This window comes from Chelonia mydas, chromosome 14 (genome assembly GCF_015237465.2).
Source record: "Chelonia mydas isolate rCheMyd1 chromosome 14, rCheMyd1.pri.v2, whole genome shotgun sequence".
In the NCBI taxonomy this organism is placed as follows: domain Eukaryota; kingdom Metazoa; phylum Chordata; order Testudines; family Cheloniidae; genus Chelonia; species Chelonia mydas.
The window spans coordinates 34231378-34256362 of record NC_051254.2 but is presented as its reverse complement, the minus strand read 5'-3'; the positions used below and the strand labels follow the sequence as shown (position 1 = coordinate 34256362).

General features: G+C 44.3%; 2 protein-coding genes across 2 annotated transcripts; both read left to right on the top strand.

Annotated features, from left to right (window-relative positions):
- The first annotated feature begins 5243 nt into the window (after positions 1-5243).
- Positions 5244-6194, top strand: LOC102947407 (olfactory receptor 10A3). Its single transcript, XM_043528524.1, has 2 exons — positions 5244-5514; positions 5800-6194. Exons 1-2 carry the CDS (start codon positions 5244-5246, stop codon positions 6192-6194), a joined length of 666 nt encoding a protein of 221 aa, XP_043384459.1.
- A 15258-nt stretch (positions 6195-21452) lies between these two features.
- Positions 21453-22421, top strand: LOC119567670 (olfactory receptor 5V1-like). The gene is made up of 2 exons (XM_043528523.1): positions 21453-21750; positions 22036-22421. The coding sequence occupies exons 1-2, from the start codon at positions 21480-21482 to the stop codon at positions 22419-22421; spliced, it is 657 nt and encodes a 218-aa protein (XP_043384458.1). The 5' UTR covers positions 21453-21479.
- The last annotated feature ends 2564 nt before the right edge of the window (positions 22422-24985 follow it).

Sequence of the window (24985 nt, the reverse complement as noted above, 5' to 3'; positions counted from 1 at the left end):
TCAGGCTCCCTATACGGTGCATGGGGAGAAGTAGGCGGCTAAGAAAGGGATCCCCAGAGGCCAGCATGCAGAGCAAGGAGCTACCTCATCTAGCCAAGCAGAATAGCCGGTTAGAAGAGAGTTGCCTTAGCCCCATCTCTCCCCTGGAGTTAGACATTATCTCTGTTTGTGATTTTCAGCTGGGAACGCTAAGGGGGGTGGGGGGCACTCAACAGGGTGTTGGAGACCCAGGTTCAGTCCCCACCCCCCTCTAATGTGGAGCAGGGATTTGACTGTGGGTCCCACACTGAAATGATTATATTGACTGTACCCAATTGGACAATGAATTGGCTAGTGTGACTGTATAACACTGTCTTCTACAGGACAGAATCTGTACTGTTCGGTTGCTTATCAAACACTCCAGTAGACCAATCAGAGGCCTATAGTTCTGGTACAAGATTATCTAATTTGTACAATTCCTGTGGCACTGAAGATCCACATGATCCTGGAACTTGTCAGGGATTTGGGAAGAACTTGTTTGTACTTTATAATCTCAGGTTTCTAGCCTCAATGCTTGGATGCTCTGGGCTTTTCCAAGAAGCCGAAAGTAATTTTCCAAATTCTCACAGGAATTCAGTGGGATTTTGCTGTATATTGTATACATTACCCCCCTTTTAAAATCCCAGCCTAAATATGTAAAGCACCTTGTTCTACCTGCATTTTATCTGAGTTTCAATCGGGTAACATTATGAAATACATGTAAGCTAACATCAGAAATGACTTAGGAGCCTGTCCTGTTGACTTTCAGTGAGACTTCGGCTGCTAAGCCTTAGTAATGAAGACACTTTTGAAAATGGGATTTAGGCACCTAAATCGCTTAGACACTTTTGAAAATGTTACCTGAACTGATTATCCAATGTTATTGGAGGGGGACTGGGTACAAGTGTGGCTGCTATTGAAGGCAACAGGAGGTTTCTTTGGAGACAGTACAAGCTCAGCTAACTATCTTGAGATTTTCAAAGCTGCTTAAGGGAATTGAATGTGACATTGGTGTCTAAATCACTTAGAAAAGGAGGACTTGTGGCACCTTAGAGACAAACAAATTTATTTGAGTATAAACTTTCGTGAGCTACAGCTCACTTCATCAATGCATCCGATGAAGTGAGCTGTAGCTTACGAAAGTTTATGCTCAAATCAATTTGCTAGTCTCTAAGGTGCCATGAGTACTTCTTTTCTTTTTGCAGATACAGACTAACATGTCTGCTACTCTGAAATAAATCACTTAGGCAGCTCTGGCAATCTCAGCCATGAACTTTATTCCTAAGCCCTTTGCCAACTGTGTCCACATATCTATTCAGGGGACACCATCATAGGGCCTAATCACATCAGCCACACTATCAGAGGCTCGTTCACCTGCACATCTACCGATGTGATATATGCCATCATGTGCCAGCAATGCCCCTCTGCCATGTACATTGGCCAAACTGGACAGTCTCTACGTAAAAGAATAAATGGACACAAATCAGATGGCAAGCATGATAACATTCAAAAACCAGTCGGAGAACACTTCAATCTCTTTGGGCACTCGATTACAGACCTAAAAGTGGCAATTCTTCAACAAAAAAACTTCAAAAACAGACTCCAACAAGAGACTGCTGAATTGGAATTAATTTGCAAACTGGATACAATTAACTTAGGCTTGAATAAAGACTGGGAGTGGATGGGTCATTACATAAAGTAAAGCTATTTCCCCATGTTTATTTCCCCTCCTACTGTTCTTGTAAAGTGCTGGAAATGGCCCACCTTGATTATCACTACAAAAGGTCCTCCCCACCTCCTCCCACTCTCCTGCTGGTAATAGCTCACCTTTCCTGGTCACTCTTGTTACAGTCTGTATGGTAACACTCATTGTTTCATGTTCTCTGTGTATATAAAATCTCCCTACTATATTTTCCACTGAATGCATCCGATGAAGTGAGCTGTAGCTCACGAAAGCTTATGCTCTAATAAATTTGTTAGTCTCTAATGGTGCCACAAGTACTCCTTTTCTTTTTGCGGGATACAGGCTAACAAGGCTGCTACTCTGAAACCTAGAATTAGTTAGTTATTACTTCACAATCAAAATAACTTTCACCCAGGAAACAGAAATTTGTTTAAGGATGAAAAGTGTTTTCTCTCTCCATGTCTTTCCCTTTGAGACTAGAAGTTTGACTTTGCTGACATCGCCTAATAAAAAATGAAACACTAACTTTTCCTTATCTGTTACGTTCCCCACAGCAGTCGTGCCTCGGGAGACTGCACCTTCCCACAGAAGGATATATAATGAATCAGAGAAGACATCCCCCATTTGGCGCAGGGTGTGATGCACAGGACATGTTACCAGACATAACAGAGCCACGATAGCTGTTCTGGGATATGATGTTCTATGTACTGTGCACATGGAAGTATATAAATGTGGTGGAGAGAGAAGATGGACTGAATAACCTGGATCCTGGTCCCAGAAATGCTGCGTGAGGAGGTGACATCAGATTCAAGTTTGTGACTCACCCGCCTTAGAGGTAAATCTACCTTTTCCTGCCCACTTCTTGACTCTTGAGGTTTTTGAAGCAATGTAAGTTTGTTGGATTCCCATGAAATTAGTTACCTAAGGGGAATTTCACAATGATCTCTCTTTAAACTCTCTACCCAAAGCAATATGACTGAATTTGGAAAAAGAAAATATCTCTCAGGTCACTACTATCCTAGCTCCTTGTATGGCCCCCATCACCATGGTATCTGGGCACCTCACTGTTTTTAGAGTATCTATCCTCCCATCACCCTGTGAGGTGCTATTATCCCAGCTTTACAGACGGGGACCTTACACCCAGAGGGACAGATTTATAGAGGTGTTTCAGCACCTAAAGACACAGACACCCCTAGTGGGATTTGTAATCGATGGGCATTAGGTACCACACCTACTCAGGCATCTGTGTGCATTTTTACGTACCTACCGGCATTTGGAAATCTGGCCTGAAAGTCACACAAGGAGTTTGTGAAGAAGCAGGGAATTGAACCAACATCTCTCAAGTCCAAAGCGAGCTCTTCAAACACTGGCACATCCTTCATTCTGCTTTGAGCTTCCCTCCATACTACATACAGGACTGTGCCCTTGATGGCAGCTCTCCCCTCACTGGGGTGTTGAGAGCATTAGTGAGATGAGGTGGGTAAAACAGAGCTGATATTTGCTGCTGTGCTCAGAGCTCAGGGTACAGACATTGGCTATAAGTAGGCTTGGCAGAATTTGCTTTTCTTTTTCTTTTGCCCTTTTGATGATTAATATTGGGATTTTTACCTTTACGATTCTTCCCAATTTTTCACTATTTCAATTATTACAGTTGCAGGAAATGCAGTGGTGGTAGGTTGGGGTCAGGGTTAGGGCAGTGGGGATGCGGGGGGCTCCCAGCAGTGACAGCAGGGATACAGTTCACTTTCTGCCAGCTGAGGGGTTCAAGACACCAAAGTGAGAGGGGCAGGGAAGGCGGCTGCTCTGGCCCAGTGGAGCAGAGATCCATGGCCAGGGCTGCGCGCGTGTCACTCATGTGACAGCTGGGTGCGCACAGCTGTGCGGCCAGTGACACCCAACCCTGCAGGTGTAAGGCGCAGCGGGAGGCTGGACTAATGTTGACTGTTACTGATCTTTCCTGTTGTTGATTTCAGTGTCTCAGCTGATATTGACGTTTACCAGCATCTATTGACTGAAATCAAATCCTGCTGAGCTATAAGTGACAAAGAAGGCTCAAGGAAATCAATGGGCCCCATCCCTGAAGTCAGTGGAGATTTTATCTTTGACTTCACCGAGAGAAGGCTCAGACTGAACAGAATTATTCCCGATTTGTAAAATTAACTCTGTGCATAGCTGTACGCAGAATCAGGTCCTTACTTAGCAGTTAATAAAGATTAGTAAATTGGTCCAATAAAAGATATTACCTCACCCACCTTGCTTCTCTAAGGATTAGTAATGGCAAGAGAGATTGTGGCTCTCTCATCTGCCATTACTAACAAAAAGATGGGGGAGAGAGAGAATTAATATTTTTAACCAATGTTAAAGAAGAAGAGGATAAGAAATAGAGCAGAAATTTTTGTCAAATGGAATATTTTTGCATCCGAAAATGTCAGTTCATTGAGATCAAAATGTTCCATGGGTACATATCAATTTCTACAAAAATTTGTTTAGGAAAAAAGTTTTTGTACATATTTTATAAAATAATATCAAATGAAATAAAATATAAAAATAAACTAATATAAAATAAATTTAAATGATCAAATAGGATTCAAATAAAATACAATAAATATATAAAATAACATAAGTAATATAAAATAAAAATAGTCAAGAAATAAAATTAAAAATAGATAAATACATTTAAAAAAAGACAAAGTTGGAATGAAAACCAACATTTGAAATCATGGAATTGTTGATGAAATGGAAATGTGGGTTCCACACCACTATCATAATATGAAAATAGCAAATTGTATAAAATTAGAAATTGGTAAGGGGAGTTTTTTCTTGCAATAGAGGATAAATGTCTACCTAAAACGGTGGTTTCTAGCTGGACTTTTGTCTGTTTGTTTGTATATTTTTAATGAAGATTGGGTCTCCGTGTAGAGTGTCCCACTGCAGGACAATGAAATATTGTCCTAGGAAACGACAGGTATTTGCCTGTTTAGGATAAAAACTTTCAAAGGGCGCTAATAGCGTTAGACTGTCCATTTCCACTGCAATTCACCTGGAGTTGGCCGCCCAGCCACTGCAGTTCCGAGCCTTATTTGCTTGGTTTGTTTCTTTGTTGTGGCTTCCCCTAAAATATAAAATCCTGACCCGTTTCAGCAGTGGAACTCCAGCCTGTCAAAGGACACTGTTCTGCTTTGATAGACCAGGAAGTGAAATGTATGACTGTTTGAACCAATATCTATCTGTGTTTCTGTATGGTTGTACATGAGACCCATCACCACAGTACTTAGGTGCTTGGTGTGATCTGTCCAGTTACTACACAGGTTTCCAGAGAGATTCACGTTTTGTTTAACCTGCAGTCTGATCAGATGTGAAATCTATCCCAGGGGTCAAGTGAGATGTTTTTTTCCCCATTTCCCATCCCCTAGCCTCCACTCTCTACTTAGCTATTGTTCAATAGCCAGCTGGGGGACAATGAAAACAATGCTAATGTTTTACTGAGTGAATGTTCTTCATTTATATCCCAGAGTGAATTTCTTTCCCGTAGACACAACCTATGATGAATCCAGAACAGGGAAATCAAACGTCCATAGCAGAATTCATCCTCCTGGGATTCGGCACTCTCCCTGAACTGCAAATCCTTCTTTTCCTGCTGTTTCTAGTGATCTACATTACAACCATGGCTGGGAACATCCTCATTGTGGTGCTTATTCTGGTTTATCGCCACCTTCACAACCCCATGTACTTCTTCCTTGGGAACTTGTCCTGCCTGGAGACCTGCTACACTTCAACCATCCTGCCCAGCATGCTGGATGGTCTCTTGAGTGGGAACAAAACTATTTCATATAGTGGGTGTCTCACACAGTATTATTTCTTTTCTTCTCTAGTTGTTACAGAATGCCTTCTCTTATCGGTAATGTCATATGATCGGTATTTAGCAATATGCAATCCAATGCACTATGCAGCCCATATGAGTGGCAGGTCTTGCCTCCAGTTTATAGGTGGCTCTTGGACAGGTGGCTTCCTATGTACTGGCATAATAATATTGCCGATATCCCAGTTATCTTTCTGTGGCCCCAATGTTATTGACCATTTCTTTTGTGATCCTATCCCCCTGATAAATCTCTCCTGTAATGATCCTCACCTGATGGAAATGTTGGCTTTCACACTCAGCTTGATTTTCTTACTGGTCCCATTCCTAATTACCTTGATGTCCTACATCTGCATCATTGTGACCATCCTGAGAATCCCTTCCACCACCGGGAGGCAAAAGGCATTTTCCACCTGCTCCTCCCACCTCATTGTGGTGACCATGTATTATGGAACTCTACTGTTTGCCTATATGTTCCCAACAACCAACACACTGAGAGACTTCAAGAAAGTTGTCTCTGTCATCTACACTATCCTGACTCCCCTGCTCAATCCCCTCATCTACAGCCTGAGAAACAAAGAGGTCAAGGAGGCTCTGAGGAAAGCTAGCAGTAAATTCATGTTTGGACGACACTAACCCATCAATTTCCATAGGTTAAAATAAAATAGACATACCATAGGCTGGTTTAGTGCCTGAACTGAAGCCTGCTCTAGTCCAAGGTCGTGTTTCCATTAGCTCATTAGGCTTCCTGTCATACTCTTACAGAGTCACAGCCATAGGAGAAAGTGGAGACAGATAGGTCCTTAAAAAATGGGGTCACAGGTTTTAAGAGGTCTATGTAAGATACCACAGATGAGTACTACCGAGCTGGTGGGAGATTGGAACTTGTGGCTGCTCTAAGTTCAGACAATAAGGGGCGATTGTGCTCAGTGAGAGGGTGCAGGGATAATGGCCTCACTTGGAATGCTGAGCATCCATTCCTTGTACGGTGAGAGACTTATATAAACACACACACACATCAAAATACATGATTCCTTCATTATACAAATATGCAGTTGAAACATCACCATGGAATGCTAATGTTAGGAAATTGTATAATTAAATTGTGTTTCTTATAGTGTATTTCATCCCCAGGATTCCTTCAAAAAGAGTAGAAAAGCAAAAGGAAACCCTCTAACCTCTGCCACAGAACACAGGATGCCCATATAGTGCCCATCTATAAAAAGGGAAGTAAGGACAACTGGGGAATTGCAGACCAGTCAGCTTAACTTCAGTACCCAGAAACATAATGGAGCAAATAATTAAGCAACCAATTTGCAAACACCTAGAAGATAATGAGGTGATAAGTAACAGTCAGCATGGATTTGTCAAGTACAAATCATGTCAAACCAACCTGATAGCTTTTGTTGAGAGGGTAATGAGCCTTGTGGATGGGGGGAAGTGGTAGATGTGGTATATTTTAACTTTAGTAAGGCTTTTGGTATCATTTCACATGACCTTTTCATAAACAAACTAGGGAAATACAACCTAGATGGAAGTGAGCTGTAGCTCACAAAAGCTTATGCTCAAATAAATTTGTTAGTCTCCAAGGTGCCACAAGTACTCCTTTTCTTTTTGTGAATACAGACTAACACGGCTGCTACTCTGAAACCTAGATGGAGATACTATAAGGTGGGTGCATAACTGGTTGGAAAACCATTCTCAGAGAGTAGTTATCAGTGGTCCACAGTCATGCTGGAAAGGGGATAACGGGTGGGGTCCCACAAGGATCGGTTCTGGGTCCCGTTCTGTTCAATATCTTCATCAATGATTTAGATAATGGCATAGAGAGTACACTTATAAAGTTTGTGGACAATACCAAGCTGGGAGGGGCTGCAAGTGCTTTGGAGGATAGGATTAAAATGATCTGGACGACCTGGAGAAATGGTCTGAAGTAAATAGGATGAAATTCAATAAAGACAAATGCAAAGTACTCCACTTAGGAAGGAACAATCATTTGCACACATGCAAAATGGGAAATGACTGCCTAGGAAGAAGTACTGTGGAAAGAGATCTGGGGGTACTCCCTTGATGATTACTCTCTGGGAAAGGTTTTCCAACCAGTTATGCACCCACCTTACAGTACCTCCATCTAGCCTGTATTTCCCTAGTTTGTTTCTGCACTACAATGGAATGCTGATAATCTGTTCTAATCTACCAAGTTAAAAGCAGCCGACTGATGGAAAGAGAGGCCAGAGTGACTAATTCACAGTTTAGACACTTGCGCTGCATCTACGCTGCAGCCGGGGGTGGGGGGGTGGTGAATGGCAACTTCTGTAGACATAGCCACTCTAGCTGTACTCTAGCTAGCTCGCTAAAAATGGAAGCGAGAAAATGGTGGTATCGGCTTCAGTGCCAGCTGCACAAGCAGAATATACCCTGGGCAAAGGGGCACTGCAGGCAACAGAGAGTGAGGGATGGGAAAGGGGCAGCTCTGCTGTATCATGGATACTAGGGATAGCAGAGGGTGAAGGCTGGGAAAGGGGTGGCTATACTAGAAAATGGGCATTAGGGAAAGTCAAGGTTAATGTGACACATGTTTTATGCATCCTTTCTAATGATCTCTAGATGGCAGCTGTTCATATGGAATGGCAAATAGTCAGTAATTGTTAAATCCATGACTTCAGTTAAGAAATATTGCTTAAGTCATTAAGAGTCAATAATCTGGGAATTAAAAATTTAAGCCACAGTGTGTGAAGATTCTGGTCCATCCCTGTGTTAGAGCCAATTTTCCGTTTAGACATGTATCCTTCAAAGTGTTAGGCAATGGGATTTCCTCGCTGTCTGCAAGTTTTGCCGGAGATTATTTAAAAAACAAAACAAAAAAAGAAACCTCTTTTTCCAAAATACAATGATGTGAGCCACAAATGTTCCACATTTGGGCATTATGAACAACAAAGCTTTGTGGACGCACAATTATTCACACTGGTGATACATTGGACTGAGACCTTAGGACATGGTTAGGGAGCAAATTATGCTAGGAGAGGACTGGGAATAACAATCTGCTAGTTTGTTTTGCTTTCAGAAATAAGTGTATACTTGTATTCTTCTGTAAAGGCTGGAACAAACCTTTCCTTCAGGACAAGAAGCACAGTTTTGTAGTCAAGTTGCAGAATATATTGCAATACACATAACTGAAATGATTATATTGACTGTACTCAGATCGGACCATGAATTGGCTAGTGTCATAAATATAAAGGGAAGGGTAATCACCTTTAAAATCTCTCCTGGCCAGAGGAAAAATCCTTTCACCTGGAAAGGGTTAAGAAGCTAAAGGTAACGTCGCTGGCACCTGACCAAAATGACCAATGAGGAGACAAGATACTTTCAAAAGCTGGGAGGAGGGAGAAAAACAAAGGGTCTGGGTCTGTCTGTGTGATGCTTTTGCCGGGGACAGGACAGGAATGGAGTCTTAGAATTTAGTAAGTAATCTAGCTAGCTTTGTGATAGTTTATGATTTCTTTAAATGGCTGAGAAAATAGCTGTGCTGAATTGAATGGATATTCCTGTCTGTGTGTCTTTTTTGTCACTTAAGGTTTTGCCTAGAGGGATTCTCTATGTTTTGAATCAAATTACCCTGTAAGGTATTTACCATCCTGATTTTACAGAGGTGATTCTTTTTACTGTTTCTTCTATTAAAATGCTTCTTTTCAAGAACTGAATGCTTTTTTCATTGTTCTAAGATCCAAGGGTTTGGGTCTGTGGTCACCTATGCAAATTGGTGAGGATTTTTACCAAATCTTCCCCAGGAAGTGGGGTGCAAGGGTTGGGAGGATTTTGGGGGGAAAGACTTTGCAAACGATGTTTTCCTAATAAAAATAAACCCAGATAAATGTTTGGTGGAGGCAGTGGAAGTCCAAGGGCAAGGGGTAAAATAGTTTGTACCTTGGGGAAGTTTTAACCTAAGCTGGTAAAAGTAAGCTTAGGAGGTTTTCGAACACATGAGTTATGAGGAGAGGCTGAGGGAACTGGGATTGTTTAGTCTACGGAAGAGAAGAATGAGGGGGGATTTGATAGCTGCTTTTAACTACCTGAAAGGTGGATCCAAAGAGGATGGATCTAGACTATTCTCAGTGATTCCAGATGACAGGACAAGGAGTAATGGTCTCAAGTTGCAGTGGGGGAGGTTTAGGTTGGATATTAGGAAAAACTTTTTCACTAGGAGGGTGGTGAAACACTGGAATGCGTTACCTAGGGAGGTGGTGGAATCCCCTTCCTTAGAAGTTTTTAAGGTCAGGCTTGACAAAGCCCTGGCTGGGATGATTTAGTAGGGATTGGTCCTGCTCTGGGCAGGGGGTTGGACTAGATGGCCTCCAGAGGTTCCTTCCAACTCTGTTATTCTATGATTCTATGATCTGTACCCTAGAGTTCAGAGTGGGGAAGGAACCTTGACAGCTAGTGTCAACATATAACACTGTCTTCTATAGGACGGAATCTGTACTGTTCAGTTGCTTATCAAACATTCCAACAGACCAATTAGAGGCCTACAGTTCTGGTACAAGATTATCTAATTTGTACAACTGCTGTGGCACTGAAGATCAACGTAACCCTGAAACTTGTCAGGGTTTTGGGAACAAACTATTTGCATTTTATAATCCCGGGTCTCTAACCTCCATGCTTCCATGGTCTGGGCTTTTTGAAGAAGCCTAATGTAGTTAGGTGCCAAACTCTCATAGCAATTCCGTGGGAGATGGGTGTTTATTGTATACGTTACCAGCCTTTGAAAATCTCAACCTAAATGTATAAAACACCTTGTTGCAGCTGCATTTTATTTGAGCAGCAGCCAGCACGTCTCGTTTTAGAAATGCCATTGAGATAAGGGTAACATTTTTAAAAAATCTTCAGCAAACTTCAAAAGTGACATAGGAGCCTAAATCCCATTGCCTTTCAGTGAGATTTAGGCTGGTAAGCCTTCATAACTAAACACTTTGGAAAATGGGGCGTAGGCTCCTAAATCACTTAGACTCTTTTTAAAGTGTTACCCAAACAGATTGAATGAGCTTATTGGATGGGGACTGGGTACACGTGTGCTTGCAATGAAGGGCAACAGGAGGTTTTATTGCAGAAAATGAAAGATCAGCTAATGTTCTGCTGAGATTTTAAAAACTTTCTAAGGGAACTGGATGGGAACTCAGTGTCTAAATCACTTAAGTGGCTCTGAAAATCTCAGGTGTAAATTTTATTTCTAGGGTTAATGCGTTATTTCTTGACAGTCAGCGTAGCATTCGCCCAATAAAGAGAGAGATTTGTTTTAGCATTAGAAGTTTCTTCCCTCTCCAGGACTTTCCCTTTGAGATTAGAAGTTTGATTCTACTGACACAGTGTTTGGTTTATTTTTAGACAAACTTTTCCTCGCTTGTTACGTTCCCCAGAACAGATGTGCCTTGGGAGACTGCACCTTCCCACAGAAGGATATATAATGAATCAGAAAAGACTTTCCCCACTTGGCGGAGGGTATGAGGCACAGGGCACGTTACTTGACAAGACAATGGCACCTCAGTAGCTGTTCTGGGATATGACATTCTATTTACTGGGAACATGGAAGTACGTCAATGAGGTGGGGAGAGAAGATGGACTGAATAACCTGGATCCTGGTCCCTGATATGCTAAGTGAGGAGGTGACAACAGAGACTCCAGCTGCTAATAGACTCGCCTTAGAGGTAAATCAACCTTTTCCTTCCTACTCCTTTCAGCTCAAGGTTTTGGAAGAAACATAAGTCTGTTAGATAACTGATTCCATGGGAATCCAAGGGGAACTGGGCAATGATCTCTCTTAAAGTCCCAACCCAAAGCAAAATGACTGAATTTGGACAAAGAAACGACCTGCCAGGTCACTGCTATCCTAGCTCCCTATCTGGCCCCCATCACCATGGTATCTGGGCACCTCACTGTAGTGAATGTATCTATCCTCCCACCACCCCTGTGAGATGCTATTATCCCTGCTTTCCAGATGGGGACCTGATGCACAGAGGGACAGTTTTAAAGAGCGGGTTGGGCACCTAAAGATACAGAGAAAGTCTTAGTGGGCGTTAGGTACCACACCTGCTCAGGCATCAATCCACATTTTTAGGTACCTACCGGCCTTTGGAAATTTGGCCTGACAGTCACAGAAGTTGTTTGACAAAGGAGGGAATTGAAGCAACATCTGCCAAGTCCACGGTGAGCTCTTCAAACACTGGAGCATCCTTCATTCCACTTGAGGCTTTCCTCCATGCTACACACAAGATTGTACTTTTCTTTCTGGCACAGACCTCGCTGGAGCATTGGGAGGGTTAGTGAGATGATGTGGGTACAACAGAGCTGATATTTGCTGCTGTGCTCAGTGCTAAGAGAGCAGACACTGGCTGTATACAGGCTTGGCAGAATTTGATTTTATTTGTACAATTTCAACAAATATTGTTTTGTATTTTTAAGTTTCTTTGTATTTTTAACTATTTTAATTGCAGGAAATTCAGTGGTCGGGGAGGGTTGGGGTCAGGGTTAGGGCAATGGAGCTGCGGGGGACTCCCAGCAGTGACAACAGAGGTACAGGTGGCTCCCTACATGGCCGAGGGGTCCAAGACACTGTGGTGTAAGGTGCAGGGAAGGTGACTGCTCTGACCCAGCAGAGCAGAGATCTGTGGCCAGGGCTGCGAGGAGGAGGAGAACTATGAGCCCTGGGCCATAGCAGAGGTCACCCCTGAGTTGAAAGGCTCCATGTATGGGTAGAAAAGCTCTAAAGATATAGAGCAGGTTGCACAGAGGAGCCAAGAGGCCAGTGAAGAAGCTTGGCAACATGTGACCTCCAGAAGAGGTAAGCGGAATGTCCGGGTTCCAGTAACACAGACACAGGTAACTAACCGCTTTCATGTTCTCTCCACAGGTACCATTGCGGAGAGTGGACCAGATGATATGTCTGGGGGGAGAAAGCAGAAGGAGACTCCGCTGGTTGGAAGGCATGAGATGCAATGTCCTGAGGTTGGGGGTTCCACGACCACCACTCCCAAGAGGAGAAGGCGGGTGGTGGTGGTCGGGGACTCTCTCCTCCGGGGGACTGAGTCATCTATCTGCCGCCCTGACCGGGAAAACCGAGAAGTCTGCTGCTTGCCAGGGGCTAAGATTCGCGATGTGACGGAGAGACTGCCGAGACTCATCAAGCCCTCGGATCGCTACCCCTTCCTGCTTCTCCACGTGGGCACCAATGATACTGCCAAGAATGACCTTGAGCGGATCACTGCGGACTACGTGGCTCTGGGAAGAAGGATAAAGGAGTTGGAGGCGCAAGTGGTGTTCTCGTCCATCCTCCCCGTGGAAGGAAAAGGACGGGGCAGGGACCATCGAATCGTGGAAGTCAACGAATGGCTACGCAGGTGGTGTCGGAGAGAAGGCTTTGGATTCTTTGACCATGGGATGGTGTTCCATGAAGGAGGAGTGCTGGGCAGAGACGGGCTCCATCTTACGAAGAGAGGGAAGAGCATCTTTGCCAGCAGGCTGGCTAACCTAGTGAGGAGGGCTTTAAACTAGGTTCACCGGGGGAAGGAGACCAAAGCCCTGAGATAAGTGGGAAAGCGGGATACCGGGAGGAAGCACAGGCAGGAATGTCTGTGAGGGGAGGGCTCCTGCCTCATACTGGGAATGAGGGGCGATCAACAGGTTATCTCAAGTGCTTATATACAAATGCACAAAGCCTTGGAAACAAGCAGGGAGAACTGGAGGTCCTGGTGATGTCAAGGAACTATGACGTGATTGGAATAACAGAGACTTGGTGGGATAACTCACATGACTGGAGTACAGTCATGGATGGTTATAAACTGTTCAGGAAGGACAGGCAGGGCAGAAAAGGTGGGGGAGTAGCACTGTATGTAAGGGAGCAGTATGACTGCTCAGAGCTCCGGTACGAAACTGTGGAAAAACCTGAGTGTCTCTGGATTAAGTTTAGAAGTGTGTGCAACAAGAGTGATGTAGTGGTGGGAGTCTGCTATAGACCACCGGACCAGGGGGATGAGGTGGATGAGGCTTTCTTCCGGCAACTCACGGAAGCTACTAGATCGCATGCCCTGATTCTCATGGGTGACTTTAATTTTCCTGATATCTGCTGGGAGAACAATACAGCGGTGCATAGACAATCCAGGAAGTTTTTGGAAAGCGTAGGGGACAATTTCCTGGTGCAAGTGCTAGGGGAGCCAACTAGGGGGGGCGCTTTTCTTGACCTGCTGCTCACAAACCGGGTAGAATTAGTGGGGGAAGCAAAAGTGGATGGGAATCTGGGAGGCAGTGACCATGAGTTGGTTGAGTTCAGGATCCTGATGCAGGGAAGAAAGGTAAGCAGCAGGATACGGACCCTGGACTTCAGGAAAGCAGACTTTGACTCCCTCAGGGAACAGATGGCCAGGATCCCCTGGGGGACTAACATGAAGGGGAAGGGAGTCCAGGAGAGCTGGCTGTATTTCAAGGAATCCCTGTTGAGGTTACAGGGACAAACCATCCCGATGAGTCGAAAGAATAGTAAATATGGCAGGCGACCAGCTTGGCTTAATGGTGAAATCCTAGCGGATCTTAAACATAAAAAGAAGCTTACAAGAAGTGGAAGGTTGGACATATGACCAGGGAAGAGTATAAAAATATTGCTCGGGCATGTAGGAAAGATATCAGGAGGGCCAAATCGCACCTGGAGCTGCAGCTAGCAAGAGATGTCAAGAGTAACAAGAAGGGTTTCTTCAGGTATGTTGGCAACAAGAAGAAAGCCAAGGAAAGTGTGGGCCCCTTACTGAATGAGGGAGGCAACCTAGTGACAGAGGATGTGGAAAAAGCTAATGTACTCAATGCTTTTTTTGCCTCTGTTTTCACTAACAAGGTCAGCTCCCAGACTGCTGTGCTGGGCATCACAAAATGGGGAAGAGATGGCCAGCCCTCTGTAGAGATAGAGGTGGTTAGGGACTATTTAGAAAAGCTGGACGTGCACAAGTCCATGGGGCCGGACGAATTGCATCCGAGAGTGCTGAAGGAATTGGCGGCTGTGATTGCAGAGCCCTTGGCCATTATCTTTGAAAACTCGTGGCGAACGGGGGAAGTCCCGGATGACTGGAAAAAGGCTAATGTAGTGCCCATCTTTAAAAAAGGGAAGAAGGAGGATCCTGGGAACTACAGGCCAGTCAGCCTCACCTCAGTCCCTGGAAAAATCATGGAGCAGGTCCTCAAAGAATCAATCCTGAAGCACTTAGAGGAGAGGAAAGTGATCAGGAACAGTCAGCATGGATTCACCAAGGGAAGGTCATGCCTGACTAATCTAATCGCCTTTTATGATGAGATTACTGGTTCTGTGGATGAAGGGAAAGCAGTGGATGTATTGTTTCTTGACTTTAGCAAAGCTTTTGACACGGTCTCCCACAGCATTCTTGTCAGCAAGTTAAGGAAGTATGGGCTGGATGAATGCACTATAAGGTGGGTAGAAAGCTGGCTAGATTGTCGGGCTCAACGGGTAGTGATCAATGGCTCCATGTCTAGTTGGCAGCCGGTGTCAAGTGGAGTGCCCCAGGGGTCGGTCCTGGGGCCGGTTTTGTTCAATATCTTCATAAATGATCTGGAGGATGGTGTGGATTGCACTCTCAGCAAATTTGCGGATGATACTAAACTGGGAGGAGTGGTAGATACGCTGGAGGGGAGGGATAGGATACAGAAGGACCTAGACAAATTGGAGGATTGGGCCAAAAGAAATCTGATGAGGTTCAATAAGGATAAGTGCAGGGTCCTGCACTTAGGATGGAAGAATCCAATGCACCGCTACAGACTAGGGACCGAATGGCTAGGCAGCAGTTCTGCGGAAAAGGACCTAGGGGTGACAGTGGACGAGAAGCTGGATATGAGTCAGCAGTGTGCCCTTGTTGCCAAGAAGGCCAATGGCATTTTGGGATGTATAAGTAGGGGCATAGCGAGCAGATCGAGGGACGTGATCGTTCCCCTCTATTCGACACTGGTGAGGCCTCATCTGGAGTACTGTGTCCAGTTTTGGGCCCCACACTACAAGAGGGATGTGGATAAATTGGAGAGAGTCCAGCGAAGGGCAACAAAAATGATTAGGGGTCTAGAGCACATGACTTATGAGGAGAGGCTGAGGGAGCTGGGATTGTTTAGTCTGCAGAAGAGAAGAATGAGGGGGGATTTGATAGCTGCTTTCAACTACCTGAAAGGGGGTTCCAAAGAGGATGGCTCTAGACTGTTCTCAATGGTAGCAGATGACAGAACGAGGAGTAATGGTCTCAAGTTGCAATGGGGGAGGTTTAGATTGGATATTAGGAAAAACTTTTTCACTAAGAGGGTGGTGAAACACTGGAATGCGTTACCTAGGGAGGTGGTAGAATCTCCTTCCTTAGAGGTTTTTAAGGTCAGGCTTGACAAAGCCCTGGCTGGGATGATTTAACTGGGACTTGGTCCTGCTTTCAGCAGGGGGTTGGACTAGATGACCTTCTGGGGTCCCTTCCAACCCTGATATTCTATGATTCTATGATTCTATGAGAAGCCATCCAGCAGCAGGGTGGCCTTCCCCACTGCCAGGGACTCATCCTCCTCCTCGCAGACCAGGCTGTGTCTCTGGGTTCTTTCCCTCCAGGACCACAGCCTGTCCTGCACCTTTGCACCTGCAGGGATGGGTGTCACCGTGCTGTGAGAGCTGGGGCACAAGGCTCCCTGCATGTCTGCGGGGCTGGTGACACCCATCCCTGCTGGGAGCATGGCATAGGGGAGGCTGTGCTAATGCCGCCTGTGACCGATATATTCTGTTCTTGGTTTCAGTGTCTCAGCTGACAGAGACGTTTACCCACATCTATCAATTGAAACCGAATCCTGCCGAGTCGAGCTATAAATTTCAAAGAAGGCTCAGAGCATTAGCTGTCCAAATCCCATTGAAATCAAAGTATCCCATCCTTGAAGTCAGTGGAAATTTTATCTTTGATGTCCGTGACAGAAGCTCAGACTGAACAGAATTATTCCTGAGGTGTAAAATTAACTCTGTGCATAACTCTGTGCAGGGATCAGGTCCTTTCTTAGCAGTTAATAAGGATTAACTAAATGTGTCTAATAAAAGATATGACCTCAACCACCTTGTCCTTATGAGGATCAGTAATGGCAAGAGAGAGAGTCATCATAGAATCATAGGTCTGGAAGGGACCTCAAGAGGTCTTCTAGTCCACTCCCCTGCATTGAAGGTAGGACTTAGTATTATCTAGACGATCCCTGAAAGGTGTTTGTCTAAACTGTTCTTAAAAATATCTCCAATGATGGAATTTCCTCCCTAGCAATTTGTTCCAGTGCTTAACTACCCTGACAGTTAGGAAGTTTTTCCTGATGTCCAACCTAAACCGCTCTTGATGCAATTTAAACCTATTGCTGCTTGTCCTATCCTCAGAGGTTAAGAAGAACAATTTTTCTCCCTCCTTCTGTAACAATCTTTTATGTACTTGAAACCTGTTATCATGTCCCCTCTCAGTCTTCTCTTCTCCAGACTAAACAAACCCATTTTTTTCAGTCTTCCCTCATAGGTCATGCTTTCTTGACCTTTCATCATATTTGTTGCTCTTCCCTGGACTTTCTCCAATTTGTCCACATCTTTCCTGATATGTGGCGCCCAGAACTGGACCCAATACTCCAGCTGAGGCCTAATCAAAGTGGAGTAGAGAGGAAGAATTACTTCTCGTGTCTTGCTTACAACACTCCTGCTAATATATCACAGAATGATGTTTGGTTTTTTTTGCAACAGTCTTACACCGTTGACTCATATTTAGCTTGTGATCCACTATGACCCCAGATCCCTTTCCGCAGTACTCCTTCCTAGGCAGTCCTTTCCCCATTGTGTATGTGTGCAACTGATTGTTCCTTCCTAAGTGGAATACTTTGCATTTGTCCTTCTTGAATTTCATCCTATTTACTTCAGACCATTTCTCCAGATTGTCCAGATCATTTTGAATTTAAATTCTATCCTCCAAAGCACTTGCAACCCCTCCCAGCTTGGTATCATCCGCAAACTTTATAAGTGTACTCTCTATGCCATTATCTAAATCACTGATGAAGATATTGAACAAAACCAGACCCTGAACCAATCTCTGCAGCATCCCACTTGTGATGCCCTTCCAGCTTGACTGTGAACCACTCATAACTACTCTTGGGAATTGTTTTCCAACCAGTTATGCATCCACCTTATAGTAGCTCCATCTAGGTTGTATTTTCCTAGTTATAAGATGCCTTTTTAAAAGTTAACATATACCAAAAGCCTTATTAATGTTAACATATACCAAATCTACCCCTTCCCTCCATCCACAAGGCTGTTTATCCTGTCAACAAAAGCTATCAGGTTGGTTTGACATGATTTGCTCTTGACAAATACATGCTGACTGTTACTTATCACATCATTATCTTCTAGGTGTTTGCAAATTGGTTGCTTAATTATTTGCTCCAATATTTTTCCGGGTACTGAAGTTAAGACGACTGGTCTGTAGTTCCCCAGTTTGTACTTATTCCCCTTTTTAGAGGTTGGCACTATATTTTCCCTTTTCCAGTCCTCCGGAATCTCCCCCATAGAATCATAGAATCATAGAACATCAGGGTTGGAAGGGACCTCAGGAGGTCATCTAGTCCAACCCCCTGCTCAAAGCAGGACCAATCCCCAATCAAATCATCCCAGCCAAGGCTTTGTCAAGCCTGACCTTAAAAACTTCCAAGGAAGGAGATTCTACCACCTCCCTAGGTAACGCATTCCAGTGTTTCACCACCCTCCTATTGAAAAAGGTTTTCCTAATATCCAACCTAAACCTCCCCCACTGCAACTTGAGACCATTACTCCTTGTCCTGTCCTCTTCTACCACTGAGAATAGTCTAGAACCATCCTCTCTGGAACCACCTCTCAGGTAGTTGAAAGCAGCTATCAAATCCCCCCTCATTCTTCTCTTCCGCAGACTAAACAATCCCAGTTCCCTCAGCCTCTCCTCATAAGTCATGTGTTCCAGACCCCTAATAATTTTTGTTGCCCTTCGCTGGACTCTCTCCAATTTATCCACATCCTTCTTGTAGCGTGGGGCCCAAAACTGGACACAGTACTCCAGAAGAGGACTCACCAATGTCGAATAGAGGGGAACGATCACGTCCCTCGATCTGCTCGCTATGCCCCTACTTATACATCCCAAAATGCCATTGGCCTTCTTGGCAACAAGGGCACACTGCTGACTCATATCCAGCTTCTCGTCCACTGTCACCCCTAGGTCCTTTTCCGCAGAACTGCTGCCTAGCCATTCGGTCCCTAGTCTGTAGCTGTGCATTGGGTTCTTCCGTCCTAAGTGCAGAACCCTGCACTTATCCTTATTGAACCTCATCAGGTTTCTTTTGGCCCAATCCTCCAATTTGTCTAGATCCCTCTGTATCCTATCCCTGCCCTCCAGCGTATCTACCACTCCTCCCAGTTTAGTATCATCCGCAAATTTGCTGAGAGTGCAATCCACACCATCCTCCAGATCATTTATGAAGATATTGAACAAAAACGGCCCCAGGACCGACCCCTGGGGCACTCCACTTGACACCAGCTGCCAACTAGACATGGAGCCATTGATCACTACCCGTTGAGCCCGACAATCTAGCCAACTTTCTACCCACCTTATAGTGCATTCATCCAGCCCATACTTCTTTAACTTGCTGACAAGTTCCATCTTTCTTGACTTTTCAAATCTCATTGCTAAGGGCCCAGATATCTCCTCAGTCAGCTCCTTGAGTATTCTAGGAAGTATTTCATCAGGCCCTGGTGACTTGAAGCATCTAACTTGTCTAAGTAATTTTTAACTTGTTCTTTCCTATTTTAGCCTCAGATCCTACCCCATTTTCACTAGTGTTCACTATGTTAGATGTCCAGTTGCTCCTAAACTTTTTTGTGAAAACAGAAACAAAAATGTCATTTAGCACTTCTGCCATTTCCGCATTTTCTGTTATTGTTCCCCCGCCACACACAGTGAGTAACGGGCCTACCCTGTCCTTGGTCTTCCTCTCACTTCTAGTGTATTTGAAGAATGTTTTCCTGTTACCTTTTATGTCTCCAGACAGTTTAATCTCGTTTTGTTCTTTGGCCTTTCTCATTTTGTCCCTACATACTTGTGTTAGTTGTTTATATTCATCCTTTGTCATTTGACCTAGTTTCCACTTTTGGTAGGACTCTTTTTTGAGTTTCAGATCATTCAAGCTCTCGTGGTTAAGCAAGGGTGGTCTCTTGCCAGACTTCCTATCTTTTCTACACAGTAGGATAGTTTGCTCTTGTGCCATTAATAATGTCTCTTTGAAAAATTGCCAACTGTCTTGAACCGTTTTTCCCCTTAAACTTGCTTCCCATGGGATCTTACCTACCCACTCCCTGAGTTCGCTAACGTCTCCTTTCTTGAGATCTATTATCTTTATTGTATTGTTTCCCTCCTACCTTTACTTAGAATCATGAACTCTGTCATTTCATGATCACTTTAACCCCAGCTGCCTTCCACTTTCAAATTCTCAACCAGTTCCTCTGTATTTGTCAAAATCAAATCTACAACAGTCTCACCCCTAGTAGCTTTCTCCACCTTCTGAAATAAACAATTGTCTCCAATTTGGCAGATTTGAAAAAATGGCAGATACAACAGCCACAAAAAGAGAGAGAGAATTAATATTTTTTAACCAAATGTAAAGAAAAGAAGAATAAAATGTAGAGCTAATAAAAATGTCTCTTGGAATATTTTCCATCAGAAAATACCAATTCATCAAGATCAAAATGTTACATGGAAACTAATTTATTTCTACAAAATTTTGTTTGGGAAAAAAAGTTGTTAGATATTCTTTTATAAATGAAATGAAATAAAATAAAATTTCAATAATTTGAAAATTTGCAAATAAAATTCAATAACAATAAAAAACCAAGTAATCTAAAGTAAAAATAATCTAGAAATAAAATTAATGATAAATGTATTTTTAAAAAAGTCAAAATTGGCATGAAAACCTCATCTGAAATCATGGAATTATCCATGAAATGGAAATTTGGGTTCCTCACTGCTCTACTAATATGACAATATAACATTTCTTAAAAATTTCCAATAGAAATCATTTATACAAGAGAGGGTAATTTTTTTTTTAGCAAAATAGGTGGATTCTTGCTTTAAAAGGAGATTGGGTAACTGTATGACCAGCAGTAACATTTCCAACACTGGGGGCTAACTGCAGGGTTTTTCAAATTTCATTCTTCCTTGCATAAGATGGTCACCTGGCTGAGTCTCTGTATGTGGAGTGTCCTACTGCAGGACTATGAACTATTGTCCTAGCGAAGGACAGGTGTTTGTGTCTGTTTAGCAGAACCTTTTCAAAGGGCGCTAATAGAGTTAGGCTGCCAATTTCCCCTGCAATTAATTTGCAGTTGGCTGCCCACCCATTGCAACTCCCAGCCCTATTTGCTTGGTTTCTTTCTGTCTTGCGGCTTCCCCTCAAATATAAAATTCTGACCCATTTCAGCCGTGGAACTCCAGCCTACTTTTTCTGCTTTTAGACACCAGGCAGTGATATCTGTTACTATTTGGACCGATACCTACCTAATCTGTTTCCTCTATCTGTGTTTCTGTGCGGTGGTGTCTGAGCCCCAACACCATAGTACCTGAGTGATTGGTGCCATCTGTCAAGGTACTACACAGGTTTCCAAAGAGATTCACATTTTGTTTAACCGACAGTCTGCTCAGGTCTGAAATCTGTCCCAGGGATCAAGAGAGATGGCATTTCCCCACCCCTGTCTTCTATTCTCAACTCAGCTATTTTTTCAGTAGCCAGAAGAGGGAGACAAAGAAAACAATGCTGACATTTATTGAGTGAATGTTGTTCATTTATATCACAGAGTTATTTTTTTCCCCATAGGCATGCCTCATGGTGAGCCCGGAACAGGGAAATCAAACGTCCATCACAGAATTCATCCTCTTGGGATTTGGGACTCTCCCTGAACTGCAAATCCTTCTTTTCCTGCTATTTCTTGTGATCTACATTGCAACCATGGCCGGGAACATCCTCATCGTGACCTTAGTTGTGACTCATCAGCACCTTCACACCCCCATGTACTTCTTCCTGGGAAACTTGTCCTGCTTGGAGACCTTCTACACCTCGACCCTCCTGCCCAGGATGCTGGCCAGTCTCCTGACTGAGGACAGGACTGTTTCATTTAGTGGGTGTCTCACACAATATTATTTCTTTGGTTCTCTGGCAGGTACAGAATGCCTTCTCTTATCGGTGATGTCTTATGATCGGTATTTAGCGATATGCAATCCAGTGCACTATGCAGCCCGTATGAGTGGCAGGGCCTAGATCCAGCTCGCAGGTGCTTCTTGGATAGGTGGCTTCCTAGGTAATAGCATAACAACTTTCTCAATATCACAGTTAACTTTCTGTGGCCTCAATGATATTAACCATTTCTTTTGCGATCTTATCCCCCTGATAAATTTCTCCTGTAATGATCCTCACGTGATGGAAATGTTGGCTTTCACACTCATCTTGATTTTCTCACTGCTCCCATTCCTATTTACCTTGATGTCCTACATCTGTATCATTGCAACCATCCTGAGAATCCCTTCCACCACCGGGAGGCAAAAGGCCTTTTCCACCTGCTCTTCCCACCTCATTGTGGTGACCATTTTTTATGGAACTCTGCTAACTGTCTATATATTCCCAATAACCAACACACTGAGTGACTTCAAGAAAGTTATCTCTGTCTTCTACACTGTCCTGACTCCCCTGGTCAATCCCATCATCTACAGCCTGAGAAATAAAGAGGTCAAGGAGGCCCTGATGAAAACTTGGAGAAAATGCAGCTTTTGACAATGTTAGCTGATCTGTTTCCTTAGGTTAAAATGAAATTGATATAACATGGGGTGATTTGGGGTCAGTATCAAAGCCTACTAAAGTACAAGGTCACGTTTCCATTCGCTTCCATTGGTTTCTTGTCATGCTTTTGCAGAGTCACAGCCCTGGGAGAAATGGAGGTGCATAGACCTTTTAAAAACCCATGACCCCGTTCTTTTTCAGACCAATATCAGATGCCATTGGTGGGTTCTAGTGGGCTGGTGGGAAACTTGAACTGGTGACTGATCGAAGTTCAGACAATGGGGGGAGATTGTGCTCAGGGAGAGGGTGCAGGGTAAATGGATGCAGTTGGAATGCTGAGCATCCATCCCTTGTAGGGTGAGAGATACACCCAGACACATACAACACCTACATTATAAAAACACACACAACGCCTACATTCCCATCTTTAAAAAAGGGAAGAAGGAGGATCCGGGGAACTACAGGCCAGTCAGCCTCACCTCAGTCCCTGGAAAAATCATGGAGCAGGTCCTCAAGGAAGCAATTCTGAAGCACTTAGAGGAGACGAAAGTGATCAGGAACAGTCAGCATGGATTCACCAAGGGCAAGTCATGCCTGACTAATCTAATTGCCTTCTATGACGAGATAACTGGCTCTGTGGATGAGGGGAAAACAGTGGAAGAGTTATTCCTTGACTTTAGCAAAGCTTTTGACATGGTCTCCCACAGTATTCTTGCCAGCAAGTTAAAGTAGTATGGGCTGGATGAATGGACTATGAGGTGGATAGAAAGCTGGCTAGATCCTTGGGCTCAAGGGGTAGTGATCAATGGCTCCATGTCTAGTTGGCAGCCAGTATCAAGTGGAGTGCCCCAAGGGTCAGTCCTTGGGCGGGTTTTGTTCAATATCTTCATTAATGATCTGGAGGTTGGTGTGGACTGCACCCTCGGCAAGTTTGCAGATGACACTAAACTGGGAAGAGTGGTAGATATGCTGGAGGGAAGGGATAGGATACAGAGGGCCCTAGAGAAATTAGAGGATTGGGCCAAAAGAAATCTGATGAGGTTCAACAAAGACAAGTGCAGAGTCCTGCACTTAGGACGGAAGAATCCCAGGCACCGCTACAGACTAGGGACCGAATGGCTAGGCAGCAGTTCTGCAGAAAAGGACTTAGGGGTTACAGTGGACGAGAAGCTGGATATGAGTCAACAGTGTGCCCTTGTTGCCAAGACGGCCAATGGCATTCTGGGATGTATAAGTAGGGGCATTGCCAGCAGATCAAGGGACGTGATCGTTCCCCTCTATTTGACATTGGTGAGTCCTCTTCTGGAGTACTGTGTCCAGTTTTGGGCCCCACACTACAAGAATGATGTGAAAAAATACTCCAAGGTCCTTCTCCTCCTCCGTTACTTCTAATTGATGCGTCCCCAGCTTATAACTAAAATTCTTGTTATTAATCCCTAAATGCATGACCTTACACTTCTCACTATTAAATTTCATCTTAAATTCCATGCTCTAGGGCCAGTTCCTGAGCTGGTGTAAATTGATGTGCTCTATGGTGACCGACACCAGCTGGGAGTCTGGCTCCTAGCGGCCACTGAGGACTAGGGCTTTTGACTGGCTTGAAAAAAAATTATATTGGCTTTATGTGAGTTCACGGAAGTCTCTGTTTTTTCTTCCAGGGGGCGCCGAGTGCGAACTCTGCCCCAAGGACTGGTGGGCGCACCGGGAAAAGTGCGACTGGGATTCTAAAAGGAGTCAGATCTGGACTGAGAGCTGGAAAGACTGTGAGTCGAAGAATTCACAAATGCTCAAGATCCAGGACCAAGAGGAGATGGTAAAGTGAAATGCACAAGGCCAGTTCCCCAGCTGGTGTGAATCAACGTAGTGCCACTAATTTTTTACTCCTTTACCACTCAGCAACTCTCAGGGAACTGGTCTATTCTTCAGTACCACAGAAGCTCTCCAGTGAGAGGGTATCATGCAGTGTGCTGGCCCCGTTGGGTCAGAATCCATTTCAGTTGCATGTTTTGGGTCTCTGATAGATCTCCTGGGGAGATGGGGGAGCGGGGGTCTCTGTATATGCAGGGGGCATAAGACCATGTGAGAGTCACCCAGATGCTTGCTTTACACGTCTGAATCAGCCTGAACAACACGTCCCACACCAGGAACTGGAGCTGGGTGGACGGCTCCCCTTTAAATCAAACACTGTGAGTGTTGCCTAAGAATTCACTGTGACAAAGATACATTTTTCTGAGAGACACAGAACTTAGAAATCAGAATGGAGTTCTCCGCACTCCTCCTTGCTCTGACTCAGGGGTACAGTCCTTGCTGGGTGCATTCGCCCCCTGCACTGATTTGGGGTGCCGTCCCTGCCAGGTGCATTCCACTGCCCCTCACTTGCACCATAGCTCATTGCAAAATCCATTCCTTCCCTCCCTCTCTGTCTTCGCAGATTGGGGTTTGCTGTCACGGTCAGGTCAATTGCTCACTAGTGCCTTGCCTAGAGAGTGGGGCACTGTCACTGCAGGATGCACTTACTTCATGCATCTGGGAAGCTGGGAATCTTGTTGCCAGGTGAA